Below are 12,272 nucleotides of genomic sequence, written 5' to 3'. Positions count from 1 at the left end.
GTATTCATTTGAATTAGAATAGATCCGTTGAAGACTAATCTAATAATCGATACTTAGGTTGACCTGATTATGAAGAAAAAAACCGTCAAATCGGGTTAGGATAGATTCATTGAACGCTAATCTAATAATCGACGCAACACAACCTAATTAGGTTGGTCCGATTGTGAAAAATAAAAACCCATTAGACTTTCATTGAACACTAATCTAATAATCAACGCAACACAACCTAATTAGATTGATCGGATTATAACAAAAGAAAACGAACCATTAGATTGAATTAGGATGATAGATTCATTGACCACTAATCTAATAAGCGACGAAACGACACAACACAAACTCGATCCATTTAGTTCTTTCTTTCAGTTACAGTTTCAGTTTCAGCTTCATTTCAATTACCTGTTAGCTTGTGAACATTCTATGACATTGACATATACCAAATCATGTGAAGAAGAAAAGAGGGTAAAAGAAATAGTAAGTCAAAGAATATAACTAGCAAGCTATGTTAGTTTAAACAAACAAAATATAAAATTGCACGAAAAACCGAAAATCGATAGAAGTAGTAGCCTTCAGCCTACTGCTGAGCACACTGAACACCCGGCATTGCCTCATCTTCGTCTTCGTCATAGGCCTCATATCGCTGCTGGTGTTGCTGTTGTTTCCGTCTCTTATCCTCCTCTGCCATATTAACATCATGCAGAGTTGTTTCCTCGCACTCGTCCAGCTCCATGTCCGACAACTGTTTGCTAGATTTCTTGGGAAGTGTCGTGTCAATAGCACGGCACTGGTCAATGGATAGAACTCCAGATTCTGGGAACTCAACCTTGAAATGGATATAAAGCTTGCCTTTCATGAACGGCCTGTTATGTTGTGGCATTCCCTCGTCGTTGATCGCTTTGTAGTGACCTGCATTCGAACAATTAACACGAGCAAATTAGAAATGAGATACTTGGGACGGTACTCAACAGAGAAAGGGGGAAAAGAACTAAAGCCATCCATACCGGGTTTTATGACCTGGCCGGGATCTGATTTGATCAGAAGTTGCCTGCCATCAAGATGAGTGAGGGAGAACTGAAACCCGCAGAGAGCCTCTGTTAAAGTGAGGGTGTGCTCCACGATTAGATCATCGTGCCTTCGTTCAAACTTCGGATGATTCCTCAGTTGCAATACGAAAACGATATCTCCGGTTACAGTATCAGGCTGCCAAAAAAGAAAAACAAAAAAAAAAGATGCATTGGTTTTATTTCTTTCAAGCCATTACTTAATGGTATCCTAGACAGCGATTTACAGGAGTCAAGTTATCATTTTCACTTACCGCCTCATCAGCTTGGCCTTCGAAAATTATCTTCTGCCCGTTTTGCATACCCTTCTCAACATGCACCTCCAACACCTTCTTTTCTTGAGTTACTTTGCTTCCTTTGCACTGCTGGCACTTATCGCTCTCGCTGATAACCTCACCTGCATTAATAATATAGGCAACATCTCAAATAAAAACGACATCCAAAACGAAGCGAGAAAAAAATGGGCTATTGAGACATTTGTGGTTAATCTCTAAATATTTGTTAATTTATGAAGGCTTTGAAACTATTTCTGGTTTTGTGGCGTTTTTAGTTCACACCACCAATCATAACTGCGTTCCAAAGATTTTGTCAAACATTCAAAGCAGAGAATGCCTGTCTGATAAGCAGGCGAACTGCCGAGACAAAGCAGAGAATGCCTGTCTGATAAGCAGGCGAACTGCTCGGCAGTTCGCCTGTCCAACAGGCAGACTGGTGGCGAGAGTTGCTCATAGAGCAGGAGAATCTCGCCACGAGGCACCACTCTGCTAATCTAACATGGCAGGCGGACTAGTGTCAGTCAGCAAGTCAGACAGGCCGGCTGGCCTGTCATGCAGACTGGTGGCAAGAGTTGCTCAAAGAGCAGTAGAAATTGGAGAATCTCACGACAAGGCACCACTTGTCTGTCTAACAGGCGGACTGTCAGAGAAAGCAAATCTTCCAAACACCATTATGACTGGTGGAGTGAACTACAACCACCGCAAAAACGGAAATAGTTCCCAATTCAGCATAATAGAAAAATAATTTAGGACTGACCACAAATGTGTTGACTACCCCTGGAGAAAAAACCCTATATAAATCAGTTTAATTTGACTACCTGATCCCCTGCATTCAGGACAAACATGTTGCATCTGTTGAATCATGCCCAGACCGATCTGTCGTGTTGTAACTTTCATTCCTGAACCACGGCAGCCATGACATGTTCCAGAAGCTCCACTCTTTGAACCCTTCCTGAAACAGTTTGGAAGCAAAATAAGAACAGGCATAAGAATTCTTAAATGGAAACACGATAATTAATTAAAACCTATGTTGCACCATAATTGTTAAAGGCGCAAGGCGCGCGCCTGATGAAGATGAGACGCAGAAAATAAATATATATATATATATACAGAAACTACATGTCAATATTTGATACTTATATCACTAATACTATATTACTAGTTAAAGCATAAGTTATGATGAACCAAAAAACACACTTATAACCACACAAACGAGACAAAACCACGTAAAAACATTATATTAATGTCAAAAACACCGGGTTAAGTTCATAGAGACATACTTAACCTAAGTACCTAACTAATGCTAATAAACTGATAAGCATTCATTGTCAATCAAAAAGAACTCAAAAAAACTAATAATCATCATCAAGATCCTCCTCAAGATTAATATCGTCCTCTCCAAAGTCTACACTTTCATTTTTATCTCCAATTTCCTCCTCTTCATATTCTTGTTTTTGTTTTAAACTTTTACTTAGATTAGATCAAGGTTAAAATTAAGTAGATCAAGGTTAAAATTAGGTTTACTTAGATTAGATCATTGGTTGAGATTAATCAACCGTTAAGCAAAAAACCCTAATGAAAACATTAAATGTTACTGAGGCATGCCTTTATGAAAGCCTCCGAAGCCCAGGCGAGGCGCACAAGGCAAGAGCCTTTCAAACTGTTCCTCGCCTAAGGGAATTAAGGGTCACTACCTTGAACATAAGGTACGCCTCAGGCGCACCTTTAACAATTATATTGCACGGATTCGGAAGAACGTTATTTCTAAAAAAAGCATAGCTAGAAAACAGAAATGGAAACAGAAAGTGAAACGAAAAGTGTGCAACATAGATTAAAAAAGCCGTATGTCTAGAACGGCTTTGTGTAGGAGAGGCATACATTTTCGATTGGGGATCATATTAAGTAGGGCAGTAAGATGATACTTGCAAATAGTACATAGGAAAAAAAAAACACTAACAACCTCTTAACGATGAGGGTAACCGGCCGGCCACCTAGATAGTCAGTCGAATATGCCACTTAGAAATAGGACTTCTACAACCTCTTTGAGTGTCACAATGGAATTTTTACAAACTTAGATATAATTTTACTGGGATATTGATTTCAATTCATCTGAAATACAATTTTTAACTTATTAAGACTCCAGCTTTACCGCCAAAAAGCTGGAAGATGAATCAAGGAAAACCCTTAAAAAGTGTAAATATTGCACCTTTAGGTTCAAAAAACAATTAAAGATAGGTTCTTTACTCCAATCTTTTACAAAACTAGGTTAAAAACATTTCAACAATAATAAAACATAAATATCAGCCCTCAGTGACCTAACACAAGTTCGACAGATCAAATTCTAAGTAAATGAGACCATTAATGCAAAAGCCAACCTAAATACAGGGCTCAGAAGCATAAATTAATGGAATTAAAGAGAAGTGAGTATAAAGGTAAAAATGAATGAAAGATAACTTACCCTTTACATTTGGAACACAGAGTATTTCTAGCAAGAGAGAGTTTCTTGGATGTTCCATTGTACAAATCCTCTAAGGAAACCCTCAAAGTATGCACCACATCCTCACCTCGCTTCTGCCTCCTTCCTCTTGAGCTACTACCCCCTGCAAAGATTTAAGCTTTCAACATCCTGATATAATAAATACAGCAGAAGAATGAGAAAAGCTATGCGAAGGGAGGAGGTAAATATGTCTTACCACCAAAGCCACCTCCACCGAAGAGTTGATCAAATATATCGAATGGGCTATGAGCAGCAGAACCTCCTCCCATTCCCTCTTTAAGTGCATCTTCACCATATTGGTCATATATTTCTCTTTTTTCTGGATCACTCAGAACTTCATAAGCATGGGACAGCTCCTTGAACTGGTAGAAATGACCAACCAATGAATGTCAGAGAAAAAATGAAAATAAAGAGAACTGTCCCAAAATCCCATGTTACTCCGCAATGCTGCCGGCGGTGTATAAACTAAAAAGCACATATATATATAACAAAAGAAGAAGAAATGAAGGAAGAACTTTCAAACCATAGAAGACCTATTTGCTTAGAACCACATCAGGTTCGGGACCAGAAGGCCATGCCTCCTGTGCTTGGCTATCAAACACGAGTAAGGCTACCAATTTCTAACACCACAACACGATTTATAGAGACAGACGCGATTATCATTTTCGTGTCATTTATCGCATATATAATCATATAGAATATATAGATCACATAACACAATTATAACACAATAACTATTTTGACACAGGTAAACTCACCAACAGTCTCTGAGGTATGTGTTTTGTTTCACAAAGGTCTGAAGTTCAATTTCTTTCAATAAAATCACTAAAATCTATATTTTATTTCAACAACGTAATTCTAGCCAATTAGTGTGCAAAAAATTACTAGAAAGTTTCTGTGACACACAAAACAGTGGATTGTATGCTAATTAAACCCCATAGTAGACATGTTTGACTTTTATGATTGCCGTTGCAGAAGTGTGGCTGCCACATTGTACATAAAAAACATCTTTGTCTAAAGTAACACTTATTGGCATATAGTCAACTGTCTTGTTTGTCATGTAAACATTCCGGTGGTATTTTATACACAAATTGGTCAAATGACTTTTATTGAAATCAAATGTGATATTCACTGATTCTATGGAAAGAAAAAGAAGTTTGATTGACCTTTGTGAAATACACATATACTCCATTGAGTGTTAGTACAATTTGCTCATTTTGACACCCCTAAACACGAGGATAATATGATTTTACAGCAAATAGATAATTCGTAAAAGTTCATTATATCTCTACCTTTTCAGGGTCTCCACCTTTGTCGGGATGATTCTTTATGGCAGCTTTTTTGTAAGCCTTCTTCATTTCATCTGGAGATGCAGTTTTCGGAACACCAAGAACCTCATAGTACTTGGTGTTATCACCGCTCTTTCTTGCACCATACCCAAACATGACTATGGCACTTCAACACTATTGCTGCAGTAAGTGGAGATGTTGATCAGAAAGTTGGAAAGCTAATCTCAGTGTTCTAAATATAAGATTCTTGAAATTCATGTCTACCATATTGACCTCATGTTTTAAAGGACGCGGATGGTGTATAACATATGATGATGATACGATATGGTATCGGATGTATAATGACATATCTTGCATTCTTTATAATCTTTCTCTCAACTAGAATAAAGACTCCCCTCCAAAATCATATAGAGGAACAGAAAAACTAGAATATAGTTAATAACAAAATTAATATAGCTGTCTGCAATAAGTAAAAAGAAATGAACCTAGGAAAATTTGCATAGCAAAACCATTTGAGCAACCTATAAAAAGAGAGCACTAAGATGCATACGGGCATGCCACCAAAAAATAAGTTCCTGTTCATCTGCTTTATCTTTCTAATGCAAAACAGAATCCAAAAAAATTGCCTCATCAAGGTACAAAGGCATACCTTTGTAACTTGTCAAACTTAGTATTACAGTTGAAAGCTATGTTGCACCGGAACTCTGATTTTAAAGAGTTTCACGTTTTTGAATCCATCTTGAAAACCAAAACTCTTGGAAACTAGTACAAACATTTCTGTTAAAAAAATGGAAATATGTTTTTAACAATTTGAAACTTCTTTCCTAGAATGTAATGTGTTTTCAGCAGGTGATTATGTTAATCTAATCACTAAATCCCAAATCCCAAATATTTTCTAGATCATTTTCTACAAGCTTCCAAAGTGAAACAATCTCTTTTTCCCCCTATTATGTGACTTGTATGTAGCTTTCGTTTAATCATGTGTGTGTATATATAATTAAACATATGTTGCTGTGATTTTAAAAAATTATAGATGTATCTTTCCAACGTTTCCGTTTCCTATATTAAGTACTTTTTCCATTTCCAATTTCGTTTCCATGAAACATAGGTTGAAAGTCGAATCTGGTATATCTGAAATTGACTAATAGCAAATATGCAAACAAACAACCCAAGCCAAAACAGGGCCTATAAATAAACTACAAAAGCAAAATTCCAATACGTGCCAAACTTTTAAAAGAGAAGATCTACCACGAAGAATCCCAATAACCTCCAAAAGGCAAAAATCAACATAAACCCTAACCCCAAAATTCACAGATCCTTCTGAATATCCCAAAATTAAGACAAAGACACATAAAAGCAAAATCAATAAAGTACGAATTTCATTGCAATAGTCAATCTAGAGAATCTGAAATGAACCAGAAAAAAAGATCCATATGAGTAATAAACAAACACCAGAGACAGCAAGACATACCTTGAAAAGTAGAAAGTTGCGATGAGAGAGAGGGTAAGATTCTCGGCCTTCTACTTGCAACGCTGAAAACTGTTATACCCTCACGTTTTGAGGATCTTATAGAGGTGAGTTCATCGATTCCACTCCTTTCTTTCTCTAATTGGATTACGACAAGTGAAGTCCGTTGTTTGGTTTGGCACGAGTCTCAAGGGGGCCGACTATAATCGCACGTAATCTGAACCGTCCGCTCCACGAATCCGACGGCTTATATATCACTACTTAAGTTGTAAGAAAGTACTTGTATAAGCCGGTGTAGTTAGAGGAAACTTTATGTTGCCTTAATGGCCCGTTTCTTTCCCCACTTCTGTGTTTGTTGTTGTTGTTATTAGATTTTACTCCATCCGTTTTATATTACATAACTTTTTAAAGAGTTGTATAGAAATTAAGGATATTAAAAAAAATACATTGTTATCCCTTATTTATTGATTCTAATATTTATTTATTCTATAATAAGTCCATTATTCTAATTAATTTCTGTATACCCACGTTTTATAGCAGAAAAAAAGATGACTTAACGTGTACTAATCATATAAATGACATGTAATATGAAACAAAAAAGAATCTCTAGAAAGTCATATAATATGAAACGGAGGTAGTAATTGATATTTATGTAAAAAGCGGTTGTTTCGAATTTTTAGTAACGTTTTTTTGTCTACTGTTTAGATTTAAAAAACAAAAAGCAGTTCCGAAAATTGAAAACAAACGGTCACTTAAACTTAGGCATGTTTGTCACTTAATTTCAGTATATGTAATTTCAATTCAGTTCATTAGCATTCAGTTCACTTCAGTGATTTATCATTATTTATTATAATTATAATTAGGGTTAATGTGCAAAAATACCCCTAACATTTTGAGTCATGAGCAATTTTACCCCCTAACGTTGAAAGTCAAGAGTAATTTTACCCGTAACGTTGATAAATTGGGTCAATTTCAGACATTATTATAAATCACATATATTTTTGTTCCTTATTCTGCACCAATTGCATAACAATTCGATCTAAAAAATTTATGTTTTTTATAATTTAATAATAGATTTTGAGATTAATATTTATAAATTCGGTGATTTTTTTAGTCTAATTCGTACAAATATACATTATATTTTTTTTTATTTTTTTTCACATCCCAACATATGTTTGTGATTTGTTACTGATAAAATGACACAGGTGTGAAGTGTAGATGCCAAGATTCATGACCGAGAAGACAATTTGATGAATTATTTCTCAAATTGACCTACTCCGTCACTTCATTGGCAGATAGAGGAATAGCCAAAATGTTATTGCAATTCTCACAGACCTCCATCATTCGTCGTCTTGGATTAGAGATAACTACTCTTTCCATTTTCAAAACTGTCACTTGTTTTCCTTCTTTAAATGACTTCCCATTAATATAGTAACTATCATATTTATTGCTTCCCTTATTACGCTTTTAATTGAGGAGTTACTGCCATTAGAACTATCGATTCCACTTTTAATTGGATAGTTACTACCATCATAATTACCAGTTCTGCTTTTAATTGAGTAGTTACTGTCATCATAATTATCAATTACTCTTTTAATTGATCAGTTACTACCATCATAATTATCAATTATATTGACTATCTCGGTCGGACCCGAGCCGTCCACCACCATTGGGGAACTACTGCCACACCTCTAACACCCACATAATTGACATACCAGCGAGCACCCCTATTCTGAGGTTTCCATCCAGTTTGAGCAATCATTCTAATAAAGGACCGACATAGATCAAGATGATTAATATTGAGATCTTCATCAGGTACAGTAACCCCACCATTCTCCGCATCTTCCAACGAGAGATCAACATATATCGATTCAAGATTATTTAACAATGTCATAGATGGAAAAAGAATTTTTAACGCAAGAATTGAAAAGAAAAGAAGAAATTTGTCAAATGATAAGACAAACCAATTACTTGATTATATCATACATGAAAAAAGAACTTTTGACACAAAAATTGAAAAGAAAAGAAGAAACTTGTATGATAAGAGTTGTAGAGTTTCATTATTTTTAGCCTTTGTATTGTTGTTATGTGTAGTCTTTTTTATGCATTTATTTTTTTAAATTTATACTACTGTTACTTTAGTCAAGTAACTGCTTCAGGCTATGATCCACATTTCAAATCATACTCCCACGTTTAAAAACTTTTCCTAACTAATTGTTATGTTTCTATTGGCAATGTCCAATAAACTGGGAACGTAGGAGAATTTCCTTCTAAATTTGACAAACAAATTAAATTAACTAATTCACATAATTAAATAATGATTCATTGGAGTAGTTAATTAAAAAAATCAATTAATTCTCCTACCAAAAAAAATTAATTAATTACCTATTAATCAATTTATCTAAAATATTTTTTTTAGATACAACACACCAATTAAACGGCAACAAGAGAATGCTTGTCATTACAAATAAACTGATATAAGAAAGGTGGAACAGAATCGGCTAATAAGACAGGATTCAAGAGTTTCTTCCCCCACGAAGCACCCTCATGAGCAACTAGATTAGCCATTCTTCGATAATGGACCACCTGAGCGGAACTGAACCGTGAAAGCCACAGTTTAACATCATCAAAAATAACCGAACCACTAAAATCCACCGTACCCCTATCATTTAAAGCATTAGCAATCGCCAGATTATCCGTTTCCAGCACAAGATTAGTGAAACCACCATCCCATGCCGTTTGAAGCCCCAGAACAATCGCATACATTTCTGCCACTTCAATTGAGTTTTTTTTTTCATTAACAAAACATGTAATGTCATAATCTGATCACTCTCCATCCTTTTGTATTCTCGCCACCTAATAAATATTGAATTTGCACATCTATTAACAAGGTATGGAATTGCACCATTGATAAATTTTAAGTTTAATATTGTATTGTTTTATACGTAGAAACTAAATATACTATCCAACATTGACCATTGATTTTTTTGATATTTTTTTATATACAAAATTAAAATTCGATTGACAATTTTTATAAAATTTTCGGTATTTTCGGATGACGGCTGGTGGATACTCAAACCACCCTAAATCCCCCTTAGATCTGCACCTGAGCATCAGTAGCATATAATTTCGATATGTTATAATTATTCTTATTCGATTTCTGATTTATTTATTTTTTGTCAAATGTTCTATTTAGAGGGTGTTTGTTATACCTTTTCGAATGAGCGTTTAGCGTTTCACTCCAAACCACAAGAAATATAGTGTTCGCGGTTAGGTTTATATAACCGCGGCGTTTAGCGTTTTCTTTAGAAACCGCAACATTTTGGAGCTTTTCATGAATAACTTTTTGTAATTATTTGTTATTGACAAAACTATCCTTCTTATTTTCACAAAATATTTTTAAAACATATCCATATTAAACATTTTAAATACTAACAACAACATTTTAATATAATTTTACCAAACACTAATAATTAAACACCTAATAACAAACAACTAACAACAACAGCAAACAACTTCCTGCAACAGCAAACAACAACAACTATTAGCTAACAACTGAACCAAACAAGCCCTAAATTTATATTTTATCCTTTTATAATAAGGATTTGGATTTAATTGGATTTCAATTTGAGAGATTATATTTAATTCATTTTAATTATTAATTACAAAATTAATAATTAAAAATTATTGAATAATTAAATTTTAGAATTTATCCAATAAGGACATTAATTACCCTAAAGTTTAGAGATGATGAAATGAATGTTTGAATGTTTCAAAAATAAATAAATTATTTATTTATTTATTGTTCCTAATAATAGTACACAGACAATGAAACTGGGAGATCCTAAATATTTGCCACAAAATAATTAGCTAATTAATCATATATAAAGCTACTAATCACACAATTATTCCAAAGCAAATTAGTAAAGAAAAAAACAATTAAGGAAAAAATGAAAGCAATTAAGGGATTAATTATTTTTGCATTTATTCTGGCATTTCATACCGCGGATTCGAGTCGATTGCTTCTACAAACACCGACGACTCCGTCAACAAAACCATGGTTTTTGACGCCATTCGGACAATTGCCGCCCCTTGATATGAAGGTCGTAAAAGCTGCAGGTTAGTACTTTTAATTTCTGACACAAAAACATGATCGTCATTGAACTTTAGAATATACTTCATGAAATATTAATGAACACGATTTTCTTTCAATTAAATTATTAAACTTTATATTTGATTTTAATGAATTTATTTCGGTTAATTTGTATACAAAAACTTATTGGAATGTTGACGTGACACAGAAGACAGTTGATTATATATGTTAATTACACACTAATTCTGATGAGTTTTCTACACAAACTCGCAACAACGAGTTCATTGAAATCAAACTTGAAGTTTAGTGATTTTATTAAAGAAAAATAAAGTTTAGTGATCCCTATGAAACAGACGCTAAAATTCAGTGACTCACAGTTAGATATGTTCACAGGTCCAGACACCTGTTCAGGCCCCTGCATCCAATGGCCGGGCTTAAACAATAAAAAACAATATTAGATTTCATAGGGTGGATTTGAGATTTATAATATGGAACGGCTCATTCCAAACCGAATCGTCCTATCAAAATTAATTAACTATCTTAAATATTTATAAATCAAATATTTATTTTGAAGTATAAATTCTAATTTTATTATTAAAAATATATATATTTATTTTTAGGTGAGATTATTAGAATTATGCTCGAGATTTGAATTTTAAATCTGAGCGGGTCCATCCGATCTGAACCCGCCTAAATTAATAGCAAGTTGTACCGGATTGGCCTGAGCATATTTAGACGAAAGTTCGATGTGCTCAGGACAATCTGACCCCCTAAACATGTCTTAATTTAGTGATTTTATTGGGTAAAAAAATCATCTAAGCCGCCTAAATTAATAGCAAGTTGTACCGGATTGGCCTGAGCATATTTAGACGAAAGTTCGATGTGCTCAGGACAATCTGACCCCCTAAACATGTCTTAATTTAGTGATTTTATTGGGTAAATATTCAGTGTTTATGAATACACATTCCTACCTAAATCTATCAAATTTAAGAAACATTTTATACAAGGGCATATACAGGGGTTCGAATCCCTCCGCCTGCCAGAACTACAATAACCAGGGGTAGTTCCGGCCCCTCGTCTCCACAAAATTTAAGGATTATGGTGTTAAGTTAGTGATTTGATTAAACTTTGACTATATATTGTATAAATTGAGCATTTAACCTAGAACTTTGATTGAGTTTTTGATAAACTGGTCTGATCAGGGGTGGTTCCGCCCTCCCGTCTCCAAAAAATATTAATGGCGTGCTGGTTTAGCACTCCCAAGATGACCCGAGAAGTGTTAGATCATTCTTAAATCTATTTTTTTTTTTACCTGTTATGACCTCTAAATCCAAATTTCTATTTTTTTTTGCCTGTTAGGCGAATCTTAGACACAATTTAGTTTAATTTTGAGAAGTATTATATTGATACATAAAAGTTGGTTCTTGACCACTCAGATTATAATATACGAAAAAAATTTGAGCAAGTTTGATTTAACAAAATTTTTTTACACATACACGTGCAAAATCAGCCGCCCAATCAACCAACTTGTATTTGGTACTGATTTTATATAATACGATTACGATATGATAACTCGTTTTGACACCCGTGCT

At 34.3% G+C, this 12,272-nt stretch overlaps 1 protein-coding gene across 2 annotated transcripts; it reads right to left on the bottom strand.

Annotated features, from left to right (window-relative positions):
* Positions 1 to 322: 322 nt before the first annotated feature.
* On the bottom strand, positions 323 to 6,750 carry LOC136216593 (chaperone protein dnaJ A6-like). Of its 2 annotated transcripts, XM_066003149.1 has the most exons (9): positions 6,591 to 6,730; positions 5,393 to 5,543; positions 5,123 to 5,299; positions 4,027 to 4,192; positions 3,792 to 3,933; positions 2,152 to 2,285; positions 1,313 to 1,455; positions 999 to 1,197; positions 323 to 903 (listed from the first exon to the last, which is right to left on the bottom strand). In XM_066003149.1, exons 3-9 carry the CDS (start codon positions 5,273 to 5,275, stop codon positions 572 to 574), a joined length of 1,269 nt encoding a protein of 422 aa, XP_065859221.1. In that variant the 5' UTR covers positions 5,276 to 5,299; positions 5,393 to 5,543; positions 6,591 to 6,730; the 3' UTR covers positions 323 to 571. The 2 variants fall into 2 exon arrangements, with proteins under 2 accessions (XP_065859221.1, XP_065859220.1); XM_066003148.1 differs by lacking the exon at positions 5,393 to 5,543 and having other exon boundaries at positions 6,591 to 6,750.
* Positions 6,751 to 12,272: the final 5,522 nt, after the last annotated feature.

The sequence above is a fragment of the Euphorbia lathyris genome, chromosome 2 (genome assembly GCF_963576675.1).
Source record: "Euphorbia lathyris chromosome 2, ddEupLath1.1, whole genome shotgun sequence".
In the NCBI taxonomy this organism is placed as follows: Eukaryota; Viridiplantae; Streptophyta; class Magnoliopsida; order Malpighiales; family Euphorbiaceae; genus Euphorbia; species Euphorbia lathyris.
This window is presented reverse-complemented; position numbering and strand designations above follow the sequence as displayed.

Excerpts from the sequence above, each read along its gene's own strand:
- LOC136216593 (XM_066003148.1), bottom strand. The coding sequence starts at position 5,275 with ATGTTTGGGTATGGTGCAAGAAAGAGCGGTGATAACACCAAGTACTAT. Across the intron at positions 1,456-2,151 it reads TCCTGAATGCAGGGGATCAG|GTGAGGTTATCAGCGAGAGC; the intron begins GTAGTCAAATTA and ends TTATTAATGCAG. Across the intron at positions 1,198-1,312 it reads AAGGCCAAGCTGATGAGGCG|CCTGATACTGTAACCGGAGA; the intron begins GTAAGTGAAAAT and ends CTTTTTTGGCAG.